Source organism: Physeter macrocephalus, chromosome 10 (genome assembly GCF_002837175.3).
Source record: "Physeter macrocephalus isolate SW-GA chromosome 10, ASM283717v5, whole genome shotgun sequence".
In the NCBI taxonomy this organism is placed as follows: Eukaryota; Metazoa; Chordata; class Mammalia; order Artiodactyla; family Physeteridae; genus Physeter; species Physeter macrocephalus.
The window spans coordinates 75,085,495-75,109,494 of record NC_041223.1 but is presented as its reverse complement, the minus strand read 5'-3'; the positions used below and the strand labels follow the sequence as shown (position 1 = coordinate 75,109,494).

Sequence of the window (24,000 nt, the reverse complement as noted above, 5' to 3'; positions counted from 1 at the left end):
ATGGGTTGAAGAGATCCTTGTTATGGGGTGGATGTGTGGCTCAGGGATGAAGGGGCACAAGGCTTATTCCAGGTTTCTAATTTGAGTTTTGGTCATGTGGGAGAGCCACCCATGAAAGAGGGTGGGGTTTGAGGGATGGAGACGGGGAGAGCCCAGGTGACTGTGGAACATTCAAAGGGAGCCGCACACTTGCATGTACAGCTCAGATCTAAAGCTCTGAAGGGAAACTGGGACTTCTCAACACCTTTAAGACAAAATGTTCAAAAGCTGGCATTTAAGAATATTTAACAGAGTGAAGTAAGTCAGAAGGAGAAAAACAAATACCGTATGCTAACACATATATATGGAATCTAAGAAAAAAAAAATGTCATGAAGAGAGTAGGGGTAGGACGGGAATAAAACACGGACCTACTAGAGCATGGACTTGAGGACATGGGGAGGGGGAAGGGTAAACTGTGACGAAGTGAGAGAGTGTCATGGACATATATACACTACCAAACGTAGGGTGGATAGCTAGTGGGAAGCAGCCGCATGGCACAGGGAGATCAGCTCGGTGCTATGTGACCACCTAAAGGGGTGGGATAGGGAGGGTGGGAGGGAGACGCAAGAGGGAAGAGATATGGGGACATATGTATATGCATAGCTGATTCACTCTGTTGTAAAGCAGAAACTAACACATCACTGTAAAGCAATTATACTCCAATAAAGATGTTAAAAAAAAAGAATATTTAAACCATAATCTCATCGCAATTTATATTGACTTCCATCCCATTCTCTATAATGCATAAAAATTTCCAACTATACCAATAATGGAAATATTTCACACTTTTTCACATGCTGTTTTTTCAGCCTAGGATAGCTGCTGCCACCTGAGACCTCGTCTCTAGTCTTCAGGATTTAGATCAGTTGACCTCCCCTTGCAGCCTCATTAAATTCTTGATGCCGACTTAATTTCTTCCTTCTGAAGCTCATCCAAACTTACCTTATTTGTTTATACCAGTCTGACTCACCTCACCCAAGCTTCTTAATGGTGTCTGACCAGATAACATTTCCACACTCACTACTTGGCACATAGTAGGCAAACAATAAATATATATGGAATTAATGGAATGGATATACACACTTTACTATTCCTGCCAAACATAATCATAATAGCAGTTTTATAGTAAAAAAAATAGAGGACAGAAATAATAAATGGAGTTTTACTTTGGAAGAACCACCCTTCTGCTTGCTTTCTTGGCTGGAAGAGAAGTCACAACTATGAAAAATTTGTTCTTTATAATATCTCTTGCGTTGTGCCTCAGTGTTGGTACCACGGTTGTCCTCCTTTAAATGAGTTCTTCCTAGCACCCCTGAAGGTACTTTAACACACCCAGGAAAATAAGACCTCAGAAATATAGACAGCAGATGCAGCCCCCATTTATTAGTGGTTATCGACATCTGCTACACGATAATGCCCTGCGGTCCATTTTTTCTCACCTGGTATAGATAGTCCTGATAATTCTCTGAAATGTGATGTTAAAATTTATAGAAATTATGAAGTTAAACCACTTGAAAGGTTATTAAGCATATCTATCTTTTTTGAGATAAACCACAAGATTACAAGGACTACTTTAAGGCATCACATTCGAGTGTACAGGAAGTGATGCTGTATAGACCGTCTCTGCTGTCCCGAGTATGTTTCCAGTTAAAGCCAATCGCCCAGCTTCCCACAGACAAGCCATTAATAGGTGTTCATATCAGACAAGGCTAAATCTACTGCATTAGTGATATAACGTGTTTAAGAGTGTTTAAGAACAAGATGAGATAGACGATGCTGTTTTATTATCTGTGACTATTCTTTGCTTCGGCACCTTTTGATCTACTTCTTTGTTTTCTAAGGTCATCTAGTGTATTTATTGGAAAGATTAATCTGTGCAAATAACTTAACATTCTTTTCTATTCCATGGTTTGTATAAAGGAAAAATAGTATGCCAAACATTTCTAAAATTAATGAAAGATACAGCCCTACTTGGATCTTTCCTTAGGACTTAGATAGAAATTGATTTAAGGCGCTGAGTGCATGAGCTTGTTCTCTGTACTACAGTAGAGTTTTAGTTAATAATCTTACATTTGAATTTGAGTTTAATTTTTTGTGTGAATACTTGTCTAAGATTCCAAAACTAATTTATCACGTTCTTCACAGCAATCAGAAACCAATGACTGCCCTTTAGTGTAAGCTAAAGTAAAATTATTGTGTCTAATATTTTTATTTAACCTCTTGAATTTTGAAATGAACATTTTTCCATCATTGCTTCAGTTATTTGTGGCTCTACTTTATTAGGCCTAATATGTTAAAATAAGTTTCCTAATTCGTTCCCCTAATACAGTAGGCATTTGTAATAATTGCATGGTTTTCTTTTTAGAGAAATGATTATACCCCTTGGCCACATTGCTGGCAATTCTGCTAACTGCCCCCAGGTAAATGATGACATTCAGGGCTGTGATTTCATGACCCAACTGAGCAAGAACGTAATTAAATGGATCAATGTTTATTTACAAAAGATGTATCTTATTGACTTCTCATGCAAAGTGGGGATATAAGTTCATGTGCTCAAGTTTCTTTTCTCCCAGATAGCCAAAGAAATATTTTCTTAAGTCAAAAATCTATCATATCTGGAAAAAGGGGATAGGTGCTACTAGGAATTTCTGGAAGATATCATCCAGTTAGACCAAGAATGAGATAGTTTTTGCCCAGCATGAAATTTATATCTTCCGTCTCACTAAAACTTATTGTTGTTATTGTTCATTCAGTTTCCCAAACCCCATACCTAAGACTCACCTACGCTTTTCTCTCTTTCCCCCTGAACTAGATATTCTCTGCTTCATTTCCAGATCTACTCTCTCCATCTCTTTCTACCTTGCTTGGTATTCTGGGAGGCTGACTTCTACGGGCTACAACTACCCAGCTCCCCTTGGCCTCTGACTTCTAAATATGTTGGGCCAGTGGGATGACAGGACACAGAAGGAGTAGAAAGAGGAAGAAATCTATTTATTCTCCACTCTCTCTCAGCTGGATGTAAATTTGTGGTGGCTGCATGCTTGTCTCTAAGACCACAGCCCCTGTCAAGTGGTCCTCCCTCTTGCACCTACATCTTTGTCCACAGTACAGAAGGTATTTCGCTTGCTTGCACATTCAGGTCCAATGACAGTAGCAGAGTCTACTCCTTGGACACTTCTCTATCTCTTTTTGATTTTCTTAAACTTTTCCAACTTGAAAATTGTCTCTTCATTAAAATCACCTCATTTACTCTTTCTGAATGTGTCTCTATTTCCTGAGAGACCCCGACTGATATACATCTCATGTATAAAATTGATCATAAGGTCTTTTCAGAAATCAAGTGTTGTGACTTTGTTCAGTTAACATTTGTTAAGGAGAGCCCCAGGGGTTGGACAGTGAACTGTGGTTCAACAAAAGACCACAATGGAATTGAAATAGAGAAGTTTATTGCTCACAAGTCCTTGAAAGCCATGCAGGGAACTCAAAGCAGCATTCAGGCAGAGAGAGAAGCAGGACCTGGGGCACACGCGTTTATTAGTGTACACAGGGGGAATGCATTGGGGTTCCTGGGCTAAAGCCAGATGGGTCAATTCAAACCCAAAAGAACAGGGTTTGGTAAGTTCCCTGTGGATCTTATCTAAGGGGCATGGAAGGGAAAGGCTCTGTGGGGGACGGGAGATGGCTCACCACAAGGGTGTCATTTTTACTGGTGCCCTTGCCAGCTGCTGTCTAGGACATGCACTCATGGGAGGGGCCAGTGTCAGTTCAAGGACCCTTGAGGCAGCTTGGCCACACAACGTGGATGCCAAGGCAGCAGTATTACGGAGCAGTTTAACTAAACTCTCAACAACAAATTTCTCTCAAATTTGTAGAGAAGTGAAGAGTTTCTACATCCCCAATAACATTCTCTTACTTCAAGTCCCTGATTACTTTCATTCTTATAATACTTCAGTTTCTTCCAGCTACTTCTCCTTTACAAACCACCTCCACACTAAAACTTTTATGAGAGTTCAAATACAGTTGTGGGTCATCAATGTCCTGCTCCAATGAATTCATGTTGCCTTAAAATGTTGCCAACAAGTCTCCCCATAATCCAGCCTTTGCCTGTCTCCCAAGATTCATCGATTCTCTCTCTCTCTCTGACAGACACACACACTCTGTAGCTGCTTTCATGGCAGACCACTTGCAATTCTCCTCACTTTCTGTCTCTTTCTTTGGAGCTTAAACACCCCCTGATGGGGCTCTGAGCACCCTCCCACCATCCTTCTCCAGCCAACTCTATCTGGCCCTTTAAGACTCAGCTGTAACCCTCATGAGGAAGCCTTTCCCCATAGTCCTGGCTCCATTACCTTCCCACAGCATCTATCCATGATCCTGTCCTTGGTATGTCCCCTCTTGTCTCCTCCCACAAGTGTAAAAATTTTGAAAATTTTAATTCGGGATTCAGACTCTATGGGTTCAAATCCATTTCTACCATATATTTGCCTCAAGACCTTGAGCAAGTTTATTAAGTGTGTATCTCTGTTTTCTTATCTGTAAATTTAGGAAAATAAAGTCATGTTTCTGTATTCTTGTGAGAATTAAATTATGTTAGCACATTTGAAACATGTAGAACAGAGCTAGGTTTACAGTTGGCTCTCAATGCATTATGCAGGTTTGCAATTGCCTATTTTTTCTCAACTCCACAAAAATGAAAGTTCATAAAAAGAGGGCTAGGTTCTACTGATCACCATGTCATCCTGATTAGTGAGTGTCTGGTGCACAGAGAGAAATCTATAAGTCCTTGTAGGTTGAATAAATAAATGAATGAATGAAGAGGCATGAATTCTGGTTTGATGGGCATGGCTTCTCTCTTGGCTACTACTCATTTTTTTAAATCCTGGCTGGTAACTTCTAGGTTGATATTCCCTAAAGGAATCCTTTCCATGAAATAAACACGTTGGGGATCCTATGAACCTGAGAAAAACCCTCTCTCCTCATAAGACTAGAAGAAAAACTTGCATTTGTCTTTGCCAGTGCACACGTTCTTACAACCGCTGGGTTCCCTGGCTTTAATCATGACACCTTGATTGTCAGCTTATCTTTCTCTAATTTAGATGCACTTTCCAGGTAATATGTAATTACTCATTTTTAATCCTGGCTGATAATTTAGAATACTCTTCGTTCCTGTAAGTTTATGTTAATTTTGAAGTATTCCACAGTAGTACCTCTCCATAATGGAGGAAATAAATTAAATTTAATTAATATAATAATGGTTCCCATTTGACATAAAATGCTTACTAAACATACTGTATATTTATGTATATCTTACTCTTCAAAAGTATTCAAACTTCAATGATTTCTAAATCTAAATGTAGCCACAAGGTAAAAATACGTTCTTAGTCAAAAATACTGTTTTTATAAATTATAGATTTAATTTGATCTCAAAAATGTAAACAGTATCAGCATTAGAATATGAATTTATATATTACTTTAAGGATCCATCGTATAGAGTTCAGTTTCCATAATGATCCATTACATTTTATATTTAAAAATGATTTGCTTCTTTTTATGTTATATCTCATATGTATCGATGGATTAGAAAATTTATAAAGTAAAGAAATACATCTTTATCGATGACTATATGTCAGAACTATGTGAAGTATTGATACTTAAGTAAGTAAATAATAAAGTTGCTTTAATGTTTTAAGTTCCAAAAATTAGATATAATCATAGAAAAACTATTGTGTTCTATAGTACAAGTATACAAGAATAATATTAAACATTTTCTAAAGATTGCAAACTGTACACACATGTCTAAGTCTACTTTCACCGAGAATCTATCCAAAATACAAAACATAAAGACATGCACATGTACACATTCAGATTCTGCATTCATATATACCCATATTGAAAAGCAATAGCAGCTCCTTTAACAGACATGCATTTTGAGAAATTCCTGGAAGCTTAAAGAAAAAAATTGGGGGTAGTGTGGCAGCTGAAAAAAACATTCCAGCTACAGGACAGACATAAAATGTACGCTAAAGTAGATTAAAGGTTTTAAATAAATTACTAAAATGCCAAAATCATGAGAAAAACCTTTACAGCACCCCCCATAAAGGAAAGAAGGAAGGAAGGAAGAAAAAAGTAAAGACAAGGAAAAAAGAAAAAAAAATGATCCTGAATGGGCTTCCCTGGTGGCGCAGTGGTTGAGAGTCCGCCTGCCGATGCAGGGGACCACGGGTTCGTGCCCCAGTCCGGGAAGATCCCACATGCCGTGGAGTGGCTGGGCCCGTGAGCCATGGCCGCTGAGCCTGCGCGTCCGGAGCCTGTGCTAAGCAACGGGAGAGGCCACAACAGTGAGAGGCCCGCGTACCGCAAAAAAAAAAAAAAAAAGATCCTGAAGGTAATTTTCCTGACTATGCCTCACTTTTAGTGAAAAGGAAAATCAACCTTCCGCTAATTGTGCTTAATACCATATTATGTATAGTATGATATAAAAATAATATATATATAGCATATAAACATATGTATAATACATAATAATTATGTATAATACTATAACAGCAAACTAGCCCAATGTGGAGGTCTGTGGCCCAAACCTGTATAACATTCACTTATTCAAAATATTTATTCAGCAGTGACTTGGTCCAGGAACTGTCATAAATGTGCCACCTTCTAGTTATTCAAAAATCTTAAAGAAAAATTCATCTTATAGTGTTTCCGCCTTGAAGTTCAGCATCTTCATGAGAGGGCAAAGCAAACACAAGTCTGATTTGGGGGAGTGTCTTATACTCAGGCCTCCAATTATTCTCATAGATAAAATTGCGGAGATTATAAGCCTACAGTGAAAAATGACAAGGTGCTTGAGGAGATATAAAAAGCAACACGGGAGAGGAGTTAGCAGAAAGAAGAGGAGGTGACTTAGATCTGCAAGGACCAGATATTTTTATTACCAGACACAAAATTAAAAGCTCAATGCCTGATTTTTTAAGAAATAAAAGAGGAAAATTAAAGTAATGTAAGGAAAATGATACCACGAAAACTGAGTAGAGTGTTTTAAAATATAAGCAAACAGAATATCAAAAAGTAAAAACATAATAATTTAAATTTTAAAAATGGACAAGTTAAACAGCAATTAGAGCACTAAAGAGAATTAATGAACAGCATAATATATCTGAAGAAATTACTATGAACCAAGAGAGAGGGAGATGCAAAAAGAGCTGAGAATATGAAGGATAAAATTAGGAAATTTTGTTTTATGTAATAAATGTTTTAACAGGATCATATAGAGTGAACGTGGGAAAGCTATAATTTTTTCAGAATAGATAAAAAATGGAAGTCCTTCAAATAGAAGAGACCACTGGAAAAAAACTAAGCTAGATGAATAAAACTAATTCTATCCTTAACACAGCACAGTGAAAAACCACTAGCCAACAAAGGCAAAGGGAATTTTCTAAAAGAATCTGGAGAAGAAAGACAAGTTTCCTACTAAAGAAGGAGAATTGGAGTTTAATGTTCAACAAGAACAACAGGAAAACATGAAAAAATGCTCAGAAAGACCTGGAAATCTTATTTGAAAGGACATAAAATGGATCATTATCTATCATATATAATTATCTCCTATAAATTGGTAAGTAAAAACAATCTGAAAAAAGAAAGGAAAGTACGTATCTTAGTGATTTAAAATAGATAAAATGTAAATGACAAATAATAGATTAAAAATTGTTAAAGAAGATGAAAAAACAGTGATAAATGATCATTCTCATTTATCAGATATATAACCAATTAAGTTAATAATATTTAATTTTAATGATAATATTTAATGACATTTAATCATGATTTAATTTTAATGAGGGATTGAGGAAAGTAATAATCCGAAACTATTGAGGAGCTTAACTTTGTACAGGCTTTAATAACATATATATTAAAGTACAAATTTAGCATATTTATTTGACCCAACAAGTTTCACCTCTATATATTTATTCCTCAAGTGTATTCATAAGTGTTCACAAGATATTTGTACAGTGAATTCACTGCAGTATTTATAATTTGAAAAAATATATTGAAAATATACTAACAAATGTTTATCTATAGGGAAATGTTTAAATACATTTACACTAAGAACTTCTCCTATTAAAATGTCTAAGCTTTTTCTATGTGTAATGACAATAAAAGCTCACCAAGATATTTTGTAACTGAAAGTGAAGAAAAAATTGCAAGTCTTTTTTGGCTATAATTTTATTTAATAACAGTATTTATAACATGATATCCATGGCAGAAGCTGGCTCGATTCACCAAGCTAGTTTTTCTGCCTTCCCGGGTACATGGCTAGATTTTTTTTCCCATGTTCCCTTGCAGTGGGCGACCAAGTCCTGGCCTATGGGTAGAGTGAAATGGTGTAAGATCCTCCATGCCCCCTCTTCCCCCTTGTTTATCCTGATTGGTATCTGGGTATTTGCACTTGACGCTGAAGGCTACCTCAAAACCACAGGCTGAGAATCGTGAAGCTTATGTCACCCTGAACATCATTGAACGGCCGCAGGGAACAGAACTCCTGCTTCTACCTTTGCTGACTGAACTTTGTATGAACAAGAAATAAGCTTCTGTGTTGCTAGGCTACCAAGATTTCAAGGTGTATCCATTACTGGAGCTAGCATTACCCTTACTAATACAATTTCACTTGTTTAATATTTGATAAAGAAAGAAAACTAAATTGTATGTCCATTTAACTGGATATGTATTTGTACAAAATGGAACACAGATGAATTGCCTCTTGGATGCACATTGGCATTGGGTCTGGAGGAGAATATGAATGAAAACGCTCACTTTAGGTACCTTTTGTGACACTAGTTATTTGGTGTTATTTCTTTAGGTAGATATGTGTATAATGTTGTTGAAATTTAGTCTAGGGAAGAATCAAAGTAATGCTAAGATGGTAATTTTGGAACTGTGTCCTAAGGAAGAAATAAGGTAAAAGTGTACTTCAGGGAAATCCTAGGCTATATGAAAAGCATAAATCACGGAATACTGAAAAAAACTACTCTAGAATGTGTTTAGAACATACATTGGACGTATATTAAGGCATTGCAAACAGATAAAACTGAAAGGTAAATGGAACCAAATCATTAAAGAATATATACTTTCAATTAAGATAATCTTTGGCATGGGAGTAATAAGAACAAGAACACTGAGAAGGATGGATTAGAAAAAATAGGAACTAAAGTCAGAGGTGCTGACAAAGAAATGTGATCATAAAACTAACAAAAGGTAAAGAAGCTATACAGAAGCTATTTTATTAGTTACATAAAAAGGAAGAGTAGAATTTGAGATATGGAAGGCAAGAAAAAAAAAAAAGAAATCCAGGGTTTTGATGACTCTGAATTTCCACATAGGGAGAAAGCATTCCTCTAAGTCTCATCCAGCTTTGGGCTCTGGAATCAGATCCTATATGTACTCTGTGATCAAGAACAACCCTCAGTAGGGCTGGCATGAGAAGGGAGAATCAGAATTTATAAAGGGGAGTCCAGCTTTTCAAAAATATCCACTGTAGATACTGAGAAACTGCGACTTGGAATACCCTGGAGTAAAATTTTTGTGTAACTCATGATGATGCTGTGAACATCATCATGTAAGAATGACTGGTCTCAAGAACCCTAACTATGAATATGTAAGAGCTAAAGAATAGAAGAAGATAAATAAATTAATTAATTTTAAAAAAGAATAAAGATTGTGAGAATGAGAAATGAATTCTTTTAGTGAGAAAAATTAGACAATGTGAAAACAAGACCTATTTAAATTACACTATTATGTTAATAGTGAATTAACTTGTCTTAAAATGTTAAATTTTATTCAATTAATGATTAGGGTATAATTCTTGTTCTATTGCATAACGTTATATTAAAGAAAGAGTAAAGCTTGGGGTTATGTTTGTTTCGATTGATTTTTCCGTGTATAATTCGTTGCTTTGATATCTAATTCTTATTCTGAGTGGTAAATGAGATTTTTACATGTAATAACAATAATTTCACATATTTCCTCTTTTAATATAATTATGCCGATTAAATACATTTTAAACAGCAAACACTTTTCTGTGTTGTTTTGCACTCAGATAAAATTATTTTAAAATTTATTAAATCAAACTAAATTTGATTTAATAAATTTTAGAGCTAGTAGAAAATGATAATTTAAATAAAACTTTGAAGCCATATTTCAATAGGGCTCTATTTTATATTAAAAAATCTATTTGATATTATGGTGTTCTCATGATTTTGAGAGTTGAAGTAGGAATTAAATTCTTCTTTGGATTTCTTCCTATTAGCCACCACCATTAAAACATCACTAAGTATTGTTGGCTATCTGCCTGGGAATCAAAGTCGTAATCACTAAGAAACTCAACAGAAATAGGTATAGAGGTAGATATACATATACATATACATATACATATACATATATATATAGATATGGGCATAGTAAATACAAGCATGTGAATTTTGATAATACATAAGCAGAGAAATGGATGCATAGAAAGATTGAGTAAGCACTTTGAGTAACTTCTTCAGTACCTTACTCTCAAAGGGAGTACTGCTTACCTGGTCTGCCCAGGTGTGATCCAGGATAAAGTAAGAGATATTAGTTAAGCCTGTTCAGAAAACTACTTTTAAAAAGGACTATAGGGAATTCCTTGGCAGTCCAGTGGTTAGGACTCAACGCTTCCACTGCTGGGGCCCTGGGTTCAATTCCTGGTTGGGGAAGTAGGATTCCACAAGCCATGCAGCGTGGCCATAAATAAATAAATAGTAACTTTTTAAAAAAATAAAAAGGACTTTAAAAAGACTACAAAGAGAATAGTTGAGGGAAATGAAGCAACACTTTGGAATAAATCATTACAGTTTACTAAGTGTTAATGTAAATAAATATATATCTGTGTTATATACATACAAAATTAAATGCACATAACTCTTCTAAGGATATATGACCCAATGAGGATGTGGTGAAATTAGAATTCTCATATTTTGCTGGTAGGGATGGAAAGTGGTGCAGTTTCTTTGGAAAATAGTTCAGCTGTTGCTGTAAATGTTAAATATGGGATATACGATCAAGCAATTCTACTCCTAGGTATATACCCAAGAAAATGCAGACAATAACTTGGACATGAACGTTCATAGTAGCATTGTTCATAGTAGGCAAAAGTAAAAACAGCCCAAAATGACCATCAATTAATGAATGGATAAATAAAATGTCAATAATAAAAGGGAATAAAGTTATTTTACATGCAAAAACATGGATGAACCTTAAAAACATTATGGTAAGTGATGAAGCCCAACACAAAAGACCACATATTATGTGATTCCATTTATATGATGTCCAACATTGACAAATCTATAGAGACAGAAAGTAGGCTAAAGGTGGTGCTGATGGATATGGGATTTCTTTGGGGAATGACAAAATATAAAATTATACTGTGGTGGTAGTTGCACAACTCTAGATCCACTAAAACTTGCATTTTAAATGGGTGCATTCTAGTTTGTAAATTACATCTTGATATAGCTATTAACATTAATTTATGATCTGGATAACGGGGAAAAACCTGAAATAGTTTAAATATATTAACCCCAAACTGATAGAATCAGTGATGTATAGCCAAACAATATAGCATTTTGCAGCTTTTAAAAGGAAAATCAAGAATTGTATTCACTGACAGTGCAGCCTGCTAAGCATAATTTTAGGTGAAAAAATAAAGAGCAGAATATTCTAGTAGTGAAAAGACAAAGCAGACTGGAATATGAGTGTTTATACTATAATTCTCACTTTTGTAAAAAAAAAAGTATCTATATATATTATTTGTAAATCAGGTTTTTTGTTGCCTAGTTTATAACACATTTATTTTACTGATTTTAAAAATCTGTAATGATTTGAAAACTTTTCTTCCCCTTCACTGTTAATAGCCACAAGGTCAAATTTCTCTAGCTCAGTTTCTTTCTTTCTTTGAATACTTCAACATGATTTTAAAGATTCTCCTTCTCTACTTGTGAGCGGGTCTTCCAGGATTTACACTTGTGAGCAAGCCCATTCCTCCTTCTAAGAAACTGATGCCAGACAAGTGTCTACTGACAAGAAGTAAACCCCTCAAGCTGCTGCCTGCCTCAGGGGATTCCGTAGAGCTCCTGGAGGAGAGGGGCAAAGAGTAGAGCATCCTCTCCTCCACTGAGAGCTCCCCCCACCCCTGCCCCTGAGACTAGAAATCACTGTCACATCAAGGTGTCTTCCTCTAAGGATCAGGCTTGATTTCTTATTTAATCATTAATTCATACAGAAAAAGACTCTTGAGCACTTACTACTTGTTATAACAGTGACTGGTCCATCACTGTACTTTTGTCCGAAGTTATCCAAGAGGCAATCAAGCAGATTCTTCAGGCTTATTATTTTGGACTTATAGTAAATCAAGTATTTAGTTAAGAAAGACAAAGAAGTTCAATCTTTACAGTACTTTTTATTTTAAAAACAATTTTGAAAACCCTGAGCCTTGATTTTGTTCTGAGCTCTCATACATTCATGATTTTTAGAATTAAAAAGAACTATAATTTTAGTGATCCTTTTTTACATTGCTAATTATATTAATATGACTGTCATCAGGTTGTGCTTAATAAACATCCACATGTACTTTATATTTTCAACCTTTTATGTAAAAGTAAGTTAAAATTTAACAACCAGAACAAATATTTTATTTCTTTTAAAATATATAACAAATTGAATAAATTTTATTTAATTCTAAATTCTAAAATAGGTAAATTCATGGCATAATTTATAACTAGTGAAAAAATACTGAAAGTCAAGGACTATTAAGAATAATATATCAGGGCTTCCCTGGTGGCGCAGTGGTTGCGCGTCCGCCTGCAAAAAAAAAAAAAAAAAAAAAAAGAATAATATATCAGATATAAAATTTGATTGTAATAAGATGAAATGTATCTGGTTAATGCAGTTTTCAAATGTTGATTTATGATTCTGACGTTTTAATTGATGGATCAATTGATAGTAATTACTTTTGTGTAATCAGTTAGCAACTGAAATGTGCAACACATTGATTTTTTCAGGTGAGACATGTGCTCCCTGAGCAGCTACAGTAGGAGAAAGAACTAGTGACATTTAATTCAGTCTAATTTATTCCTGAGAAAAATTGATTGACTGCAGTTCATGAAGTCCACAGCAAGAGTTAGAGAAAATGGTGAAATCATTCAGAAACACTAAAACTAAAAATTAAATTAAAAGAAGAAATGCTGAGTAATAAATCCCATGTAATTCAAATTAGCATTGCCATTTAACCTGACGGAAGTTACCTTATAGGGACAAACATATTGCGAGTACAAATGGGGAGAACTACACTAATCCAACAGAATGAAATCAGAGAAAGTTAATTGTAAAGTTACATCAAAGCTGTTAGATTTTATATTATCTATAAAACTAAAGAGCTATGTAATGGAGTTATGAATTGACCCAAAGATAACCAAATTATTTTTACTTGCTATTTGTCTGGTGAGTGGAGTGGTACATTGCATATTTACAAACATGATTCAAATTTATTTATAAAATATTTATTGGAGAGGTTACTTGAGAACAAGCATTGTTGTTAGGGATAAGATGAAGAAAAGAGCAAGTTTCAGTCCAGAGCAGAGAGAAGAGAGTCAGGCTTAACAACTATAAAAATTAAAATATGGTTATATCACCTTAAAAAAATGCACAGCGTTAAGAGCTGTGAGTTGAGCTTTCAGTGTCTTACTGAGGACTACAGCCTGGGAGGCAGACTCTTAGCAAGCTCTGAGAAACTGTTCAAAGAGGTAAGGGGGGAGCCAGGACATATATGTATTTTTCACTGGGAAAAAATTATGCAGTCAAACATCAGAAGATCACTGCTACTTACAAAGAACAGACACCTCAAATTAATGATTTTAGTGCTTTTCTGTGTATTGGAAGATGCAAGAATCCAGGCTCACTGAAATCTTTCCTTAGATGTGCATCCTAACTACCTAGGGCCAGTATCCAAAGTACAGAATGCTTCCTGTTTTCTCCATCCTGAATTCCCTGAAGGGTGAAATGTCAGTGGGCAACTGCAGTGGCGAATGGCTTGATCCTTGTAGAACTGGAACACAGGCAACACTTTCTTTTCTTCACAGTTATAAACTATGATAAACAACATAAAGAAGAATTTCAGGTTGTAAAAGGACTGTAAAACAAAAGAAACTGACCTGCATATTAACATTATTTTGGTAAAATGTTTTTATGAATCATCTATTTCACTTTCCTCAGCTTTTTATTCCAGTAAGTTGACATATGAATACAAAGTAGACACAAAAATAACTGTCTCTAATTGTCACTCAGACAATATTTTTGAACTGACTTCTTTTACCAAGATTTTATCTTTATAACAATGTACAAAATAAAGATTTACTCAGATAAATTGTTGATTATTTTTATTGCAGCAAGATTTTTTACATTTAAAAGATAACTCTCAATGATTTTGTGAAGTGAAAATTTCAATTTGAAAAAGAATAGATATATGTATATGCATAACTGAATCACTTTGTTGTACAACTGAAGCTAACACATCGTTAATCAACTATAATATAAAATAAAAAGTTAAAAAAAATTCAAAAGCACTGGTTCTCAAACAACACAAAACACTCAGGAGTACAGTGAAGACATTAATTCAACAAATACTTAATAAAGTCTCTGCTAAGAATAGGGAATTCTGACAAAATGAGGAATCTGTGTGTGGAAGAAAGATGGAAAAAATAGTGACCGGTGTACATACAACCTAGTAGAAGTATGTACATAAAATAATAATACTACAAGCAGGTTGGAAATATTCTAGCAGTGGTACAATGACATCATGGAATTGTAGAAAGGTGAGAAACATCAATTTCACCTTGGTGGGCTAAGAGCAACCAACAAGGCTATGCTGAGGAAATGATGGAGATCTTGACTTGGCACTTTAGATGAAATATACACAGGAATAGAGGAACAATAATTCGTAGAAAGTGGTTTAAACAAACTTCAAAAATTAGGAAAGCCCGGGTCTTTAAGGAATAGTACTCTCATTTGATTTGAGAGAAGTTAAGGTACTTACTAGGAATCATGATAAAACAGGCTGGAAAGCAGAGAGAAATTCGATTATCAAGAGGCTTTGAATGTAAAGGTAAGGAATTTCAATTTACAGTAATTCAAAGGAAATGGGTTTCTGTTCATTAGTTTTTAGGGAAGAAAAAAATTAAACTGGCAGTAAAATTGGTGAAAAAAATGAGAGAGTCATTTGTAGCATATCTCTTGGTTAACTCCTAAAATGAATGCAAGTGACTTTGAAAAATACACATTGCTAGCAATCAACCTAGAAATAATTCAAGTTCAAGTAGTTTTACCACTAAAATGTCACATGGCCTAAATTCTTCATCTTAGGCTCACATGGTTTAGAAGAGCTGAAGTAGAACTATGTTTAGCCCAAATCTAAATTATTTTACGCTAGAGAACTGACTCTCAGGCTTGTACAGGCCGATGCATTCAGGTTTCTCAGGACTTTGAGGAAATTAATGCGGCTTCTCAGAAGAAACAAGTAGCTTGACTCCACGATTCCCCCACGGTCCCATTTGCAACATTTATATATCCTACAATTGTAGAACAAACGTGACAATTCTATGTGCCCTCAGCTGAACCTTGGATGACTATTGGTTTTATCTCCCTCTATTTTATTTTATTTTATTTGCGGCACGCGGGCCTCTCACTGTTGTGGCCTCTCCCGTTGCGGAGCGCAGGCTCCCTATTGGTTTTATCTCCCTCTATTTTATTTTATTTTATTTGCGGCACGCGGGCCTCTCACTGTTGTGGCCTCTCCCGTTGCGGAGCACAGGCTCCGGACGCGCAGGCTCAGCAGCCATGGCTCACGGGCCCAGCCGCTCCGCGGCATTTTCCCGGACCAGGGCACGAACCCGCGTCCCCTGCATCGGCAGGCGGATTCTCAACCACTGCACTACCAGGGAAGCCCCCTGCCCTCTTATTATAAACCAAAGTTTCTGTTATTTCTATTTAAGGTCCTGGCTCTTTTACTTATACTACTTTTTTCTGATCTGTGTATAAATCTAGATCCCAGGATTCTACGCCGTCAGCAACGTCCGCGTCTGTCGCTCCTCCTGGGGCCGCAGGAGGGACCGGTTCCCGGGGGGCCTCGCTCGCCCCCCGCGCGGTGCCGGCCACGTGCCAAGGGCGCGTGTGTCACCACGGGGGCACCTGCCGCACCGTCCTTCTCCCGGGGGGCGTCTTCTCCTTCCAGTGCGACTGTCCGCTCCATTTCACCGGCCGGTTCTGTGAACGAGGTAACCAATCTGCACTATCCTCCTGTATTTCCTTTTTAAAACTTCTCCAGAGGGTGGAAAACAATAGAAACCTATCATCAACACATTGATGGCTATTAGCACAAACAAGAAACATCTGTATACTTTTATTTAAAAACGCATTCTGATAGAACATTTTCACTTCAGTATTGCAGAGCCAACAATATAGTTTTTTTTCATTAGAACTGCCATTCAGAGTATATTTGCAATCGCTGCACAGCATAGGAGTTAAAATTCAAATGTAGTGTTATTTAGGGAGTTTCTTTAAAGTTATGGTGCATCCATCCTTTGTCACCATAGAAACAATTAAGTTCAAATTAACATTATTTTTATTGCTTAATTGTTAATCAAATCGCTTTTTTATATTTAAAAAGCAGATCCCCATATTGAAGTTACTTTGGTGTTTAAGAAGAGCACATTATTTTTCTGATGCTTAAGAGTACGGTTTTAGCATTAATGAAGCTATTGATGAATCAAAAGAAAATTCCCCTTTTGTCAACATCTAATGGCCTCCTAAGAGTGTCTCAGTTAATTAAAGCAGTGCTGGGCAAGACAGCCAGAAATGCCCCGGGCAGATGAACAACGCATTAAGTCCTGAAGCAGCTGGCCTGTCCCTGCAGGAAGCCTGGAGAGTGTCATTCTTTTCTATGTAAAATTGACCACTAGTTCTAAATTGGGGGAGGGTTAGGGATTACTACTGGGTGATGATTCAGAAGGCAGAGAATTTCACTGCTTCTCCGAGATTGTGTTAAATAACTCCTTTTTTAAATACCAAAACGTGGGACGTCCAAAAGAGAATTCAAAGGTCTACATATGTGTTATTCAGCTCTCCTTCCCAAACAATTTTGTGTGACTGCTATGAATGCGTTGCTGTTTAGCCAGGGAAGCAAGGAAGCACAATCAAAAGCACAGAAATGGAAACATGGTCTATTTTCATGTTCATTGTAAAAACGTGTCCTTAAAGTCTATTTTTTAACTGTAAATGGTTTTGAAGACACATCACTATTGCTTGATTTTTGAGTGAATATTTTATATGTCTGCAAAATACCATGAGACATGCATCTTTTGCTGCCATCTGAGACCATTGGTATTACATACCGTGAGTGGACTTCTAGGGACATAATTTGGATGGTAAAGATCTTTTAGATCCACATGTGGAACTGAGAGGGTTTTTTCTTTCTTTAATTTCACAGTAGGTAAAGCCTTAGCAAAATACCCTCCTTACCGTTCTTAAAATATACTCTGATATTTTAATTTTTTTTCAGTCCGAATTTATTGACAGTGGTGAACTTGATGTTGTGAAAACAGGGGTCCTCAGTTATGGAGTGTGTCCCTTGTCCCCCGTACGGGCCAAACCACAAGTCTTTCCACTGAGCCTCAGTCCTCTCCTCGGACTCCTCACTCTGTGGCTTTAATACCTCACACAGTGACCCATACTTTCCTCTAGAAAAAGAGAAACCCGGGTTTACCTGGAGTTGAACCCCAGGATTGACCGAGGTTTGTTTGGTGTTTGGGTGGTAGAATGTAGGACACTGACCTCAGGAAAAGAAGTGGGGAACTCTGCTCTATATTCACTTTTAGGAATATTTCATTTTTTCCAACATTATTAAGCACTTTCTACCTTCTATATTTTAATTGTTTTTCCTGTTGATTTTGCAGTATTTTTAAAACTAATAAATTGTATGATAACATGGTGCTAAAACCAGATAATCTACCACAGAATATTTATTTCTAAGTGTAAAGTCATCAGAAAGTGTAAACAAATAATCATTACCAATGAGACAATTGTTTTTTCTAAAGAAACTTTAAGTCAGTTATATCTGAGGTGTATGATACACTAAACAAAATTCATGCAGTAGGACTCTTTAGATTATTAGATATCATAGTATTATCTATGATTTTGTTGTTCTTGCCTGTTGGGGAAAAATTTCAGTATAAAATTTAGACTGTGATGAGATGTGCATTTTTAGAATTGAGAATATTATTTCTAATTGTAAAAATTGTACCTTTTCCCTTGTTCAACTCTTTTTTTTTCTTGAAGTATAGTTCATTTAGAGTATTGTGTTGGTTTTATGTGTACAGCATAGTGATTCCGTCTTTTTTGCAGATTATACTCCATTATAGGTTATTATAAGATATTATGTATAACTTCCTGTGCTATACTGTAAATCATTGTTCCTTATATACATATTTATTTCTAACCATTTACCACCTAAATTCATGTTAAGTATCTTTCTTCTTTCAGTCATGAAGAAAGCCAAGAACAGGTTTGTGTTCTCAATCTAATGTTCTAAATATAAGTCATACTAGCATGCATCTTAGAATCAGATCACAGATGATGACTATTGCCTAAGGCCATGATTCAGGAATCTGGTACAATGACGAGGCTTTTTATATATAGCATTCTCCAGGTTGGCCAGATGCACCATTTCTAAGTGTAGATTTCAATAAAGAGTATTGTATGCCAGCTTCAAACTATATCAACTACCTGCTAAAAATCTTGCTTTGGATACACAGTCTCTAAATCTCTGTCTCTCTCTCTCTCCCTATATATATATATATATATATATATATATATATATATATATATATAAAATATAACTTTATTTATTTATTGAAGTATAATTGATTTACAATGTCTTAGTTTCAGGTGTACAGCAAAGTGATTCAGTTTATATATATATATATGTATAATTTTTAAGATTCTTTTCCCATATAGGTTATTACAAAATATTGAATATAGTTCCCTGTGCTATACAGTAGGTCCTTGTTATCTGTTTTATAGATAGTAGTGTGTATATGTTATTCCCAAATTCCTAATTTGTCCCTCCCCCGCAACCTTTCCCCTTGGGTAACCATAAGTTTGTTTTCTATGTCTTTGAGTCTGTTTCTGTTTTGTAAATAAGTTCATTTGTATCATATATTTTTTTAGATTCCACATATAAATGATAACATATCATATTGGTCATTCTCTGTCTGGCTTACTTCACTTAGTAGGATAATCTCTAGGTCCATCCATGTTGCTGCACATGGCATTCTTTCGTTCTTTTTTACGCTTCGTAATATTCCATCACATATATGTACCACATCTTCTTTATCCGTACCACATCTTCTTTATCCTTTCCTCTGTTGATGGACATTTATATTGCTTCCATGTCTTGACTATTGTAAATAGTGCTGCAATGAACACTGGGGTGCATGTGTCTTTTCGAATTATGGTTTTCTCTGGATATATGCCCAGGAGAGCTACCATATCCTATAATATATAATTTCTGAGAATTGTTGTCAGTATTAAAATGCTTAGAATTTACAGATAGATTGCTATGAAAATGATTGCTTAAATAAGTCCCTTATTGAGTACATTCAACATCTAAACCATCCTAACTTCTGCTTTAGGAATGAAACTTGCATACTCTCATTGTGAAGAGTTCTGATTGACCAGACACTGTACTGGGTGCTTCATGCATCTTATTTCACTTAACCCTCAGAGTAACCCAGCTGAAGTCAGCTCTCTAAATGACCCCATTTACAAATGAGAAATTGAAGGCCTCTAGCTGTTAAATTACTCCCTTCAGGTCGCACAGCTTGCACGTGATGGAGATGGGATTAGAAGCCATCTCAGCAGACTCCACAATTCACATTTAACCACCGTGCTCTATTGCTACACTCGTTAGAAAATCAAATTTAACATGACGTGGAATTTCTAATTTTTCTCACTCTTTCATGTTTATAAAAATGTATCTTTGCATCAGGGAAAAGAGAGTTTTCTTTAAAAAATCAAATTTCAAAAATCAGAAAAACAAAGAAGTTAATGTTAATCTAATAATTTTTCATGACCACTTAAAATTAAGCTGAGAAGCATATTGGGTGATCTGAAAAGAATTGTATCTGAGTGGTAGTATTTTTCCATAATGATTTCAGTAAAACTAAAATGTAGAAAGTAGATTAAGAATATTTGAATTTCAGAAAAATCTAGACATAGATGATGAAAGAACATGACTCTCTGAAAAAATATATAATTGCAGAGGCATCTACGTGTAAAGATATTTTCAAAACTGATTTTTCTTCATAGCCTTGCTCCTTTTTCTTTCCAGTGTATACGCTCAACCTGTAAGAGAATGTTAAATTATTTTATTTTAACAACCTTGATTTTTCACAGCAAAATGAGGTGCCAGTTAAATATGAGTTTTAACTAAAATAACATTAGATTCAGCAACACAGAGAAAGGGTTTGCAGGGCTGTAGGACTCAGTACTAGTTCACCCATATACATATTTCCCATGTACTTGGCATTACATCATGGGCTCTACTTTATCAAATCGTCCGTATCTAATCTCCTAATAACATTGACTTATAGAATCAGTTTGATTTAATATGTTCCTTTTTTTTCTCAACACATGCTATCTTAATTCATATTAGCTGAACCTTGTTGCCTACTTTGTCATAATGATCCTGCATCTCACCAGGGGAGACAGAAGAGCCTGTATTCTTGCTTTGTTTTAGATGGCTGTGTGCAGGCAGATGGCTGTCCCCTACTGTAAAGTTCAGAGTGACAGATTTAGAATATCAGCGCTTTGTGCTGCAGGAAAGCGTGTGCCTCTGACTATTAATTGTAGGATTAACATTTTTAAACAGTCCCATACTTTTTAGTGTTCTATAAAACAGTTTTATAAATAGTGTAATAAAGGAGTATTTAAATGCCATACATTAAAACCAAGAAATCATTTATTTGATATCCTGTCTCTGTATGTTCCATATATGCTTAAAGGTCAGCTGCACTGAGTAAATTGCAAATGTAGAAATAAAGATGATAGGTTTTACTAGGTGTTTCATCTTGTTTGTTTTTTTAAAAAAAAGACTGCCTGAGTGTCTGCTTTGTTTTTACCATAATCGGAACATATTTTAAAGGCATATTAGAGTAGTCTGAATTTATTTGTTAACTATAGTCAGGTAGCTGAATGTCAGATGTTCCAGAGCCAAGAAGGCAGAGTTAGTCAGCATCTAATAACAATGATCTATCTCCCTGCCAGAGGACTGATGCTCTGCATCATCAGAGAAGGGCCAAGAAATGGGTGTTGGTCTTTTCAAACATAACATTCCTGTCTGAAAATCTATCTTTAAAAGCAGAGGGCAATGCTGCATATTTATCAGTAAATGGCAACTGCTGAAATATTAAGATGTTAAGTTGAGAGTGAATGGGGATTGAAGTCAAGGGCAGAGGCTGATAGGAGACAAGACTACCTGTGGGCAGAGACAGAGGGTTCTGATTCTGTAGCATGGGCAAGGGAAGGCCCCCATCTTCCCTTCCCTCTCAACACTAGTTGCTGCCGTTCTCCACCATGAGCACCATGTTCAGCTGGTAGCAAATGACAGCTCCCTCCTCATCCTGGTGCTTATAACTGTAAAAACTACATGTCCATCAATCTCTCTACTTACATTGGTAATAATCTAGAAATTTCCATCTAGGAAGAGGAGGGAAACATATACCCCTGTGTCCATCAAAAAAAGGATGACATTTATTTTATTTGTCTCCTTTATTGACTTAAATAACAGCCTTTAATTCCCTTACAATTCAACACATCCAATTAAAAAATCCTTAGTTAAACACCTGTACATTAGTACCACACGTGGAGTTGGTCATTAGAGGTGGTGGGAGGGTCACATTTTTGTCTTTAAGTTTTCAAGTGGTTGTGAGCATGGAGTGTGGGTTGGGAGGATGGAAGGAAGGGAAGACAAGCCTGACCTGCAGGTTGGCTACCATTCACTACTTACCTCTTTAAAGCTACATAATCTCATCTCAGCCTCACCCCTGTCCCCAGCAATGTCTGCCTGAGGACCTATATTTGTTTTCTGTTGCTTCCATAACTAATTATCACAACCTAGTAACTTCAGCAACACAAGTGTACTATCTTAAAGCTCCGTAGATCAGAAGTCTGACACAGTTCTCAGCAGGTTAAAATCGAGGGGCAGGCAGGGCCGTGTTCCTTTCTGGAGGCTCCAGGGAAGAATCTGTACCTTGCCTTCTGGCTTTCAGAGGCTTTCTGCTTTCCTTGGCTCATAGCCCCCTTTATTCTACCTTCAAGGAAAACAATGGTGGGTCCAAACTTTTTCATGTCATGTCACTTGATCTACTCTTCCATTTCCCTTTTCTACATTTAAGAATGCTTGTGATTCCACAGATTCCCTTGGGATAATCCAGGATCATCTCTGTATCTCGACATTGACTAATTAGCTATTTTAATTCTGACTACATCCTTAATGCCCCTTTGCCACATAAAGTAACATTTGCAGAGATCCTAGGAGTTAGGATGTGGACATCTTCGGGGGACCACTATTCTGCCTACCACAGGCCTTGTAGTAATTCCTCAGAAAATTTACATAGTCATATAATAGAAAAAGAAGTTTACTGGATGGATATCTAGGGCTAATAGAATAGAGGGAAGCCAGTGAAACCAGGTTGGATAATGCACTCTGAAGGATGCTCTGGAGAGCCAGTCAACAGGAAGTGAGGGCTCATCTGAGAACAGACTGAGACACACCTTCACTGAACAGGGGCTCACACAGCCACCACGTTCTGAGTCACTTGCTCAAGATGCAGAGTCCCATCAAATATTTTGAAATTGTCTAATTGGCAAAACCTCCACCATATTCTAACCCACTGCCTGAGCAGGAGATTAGGAGAGGAACAAGAGGAGTCATCTTCTACTTTGGGCTCCTAACATAGTAACTAGACTGCACAGTCCACCAGGATCCCAAACGATGGGCCTCTTCTCCATTTCCACACAAAAATATAGTCATTCACAAAGGCTTTTATAGCACACATATGCATGCATGCACACACTTTAAAGTTGAATGTTAATCCTTTCATTAAAAATCCTTTGGATAGAGGAGCTTCAAGATGGCGGAAGAGTAAGACGCGGAGATCACCTTCTTCCCCACAGATACATCAGAAATACATCTACATGTGGAACAACTCCTACAGAACACCACTGAACGCTGGCAGAAAGAACACCCACTGAACGCTGGCAGAAGACCTCAGACCTCCCAAAAGGCAAGAAACTCCCCACGTACCTGGGTAGGGCAAAAGAAAAACGAATAAACAGAGACAAAAGAATAGGGACGGGGCCTGCACCAGTGGGAGGGAGCCGTGAAGGAGGAATGGTTTCCAAACACTAGAAACCCCTTAGTGGGCGGGGACTGTGGGTGGCGGAGGGGGGAGCTTCGGAGCCGCGGAGGAGACCACAGCCACAGGGGTGCGGAGGGCAAAGCGGAGAGATTCCCGCACAGAGGATCGGTGCCGACCAGCACTCACCAGCCAGAGAGGCTTGTCTACTCACCCGCTGGGGCAGGCGGGGGCTGGGAGCTGAGGCTCGGGCTTCAGTCTGATCGCAGGGAGAGGACTGGGGTTGGCGGCGTGAACACAACCTGAAGGGGCTAGTGCGCCACGGCTGGCCGGGAGGGAGTCTGGGAGAAGTCTGAGCTGCCGAAGAGTCAAGAGACCATTGTTTTGGGGTGTGCGAGGAGAGGGGATTCAGAGCGCTGCCTAAAGGAGCACCAGAGATGGGTGCGAGCCGCGGCTATCAGCGCGGACCCCAGAGACGGG

The 24,000-nt window shown here is 36.9% G+C and overlaps 1 protein-coding gene across 2 annotated transcripts in view; it reads left to right on the top strand.

Annotated features, from left to right (window-relative positions):
- EYS (eyes shut homolog) overlaps positions 1 to 24,000 on the top strand; it is a 1,767,714-nt gene that overhangs the window by 1,223,960 nt on the left and 519,754 nt on the right. For both annotated transcript variants that reach the window (XM_024133056.1, XM_024133057.1), the window contains exon 29: positions 16,151 to 16,380. In XM_024133056.1, coding sequence (XP_023988824.1) covers positions 16,151 to 16,380 — 230 coding nt within the window. The remainder of the gene's footprint in view (positions 1 to 16,150; positions 16,381 to 24,000) is intronic.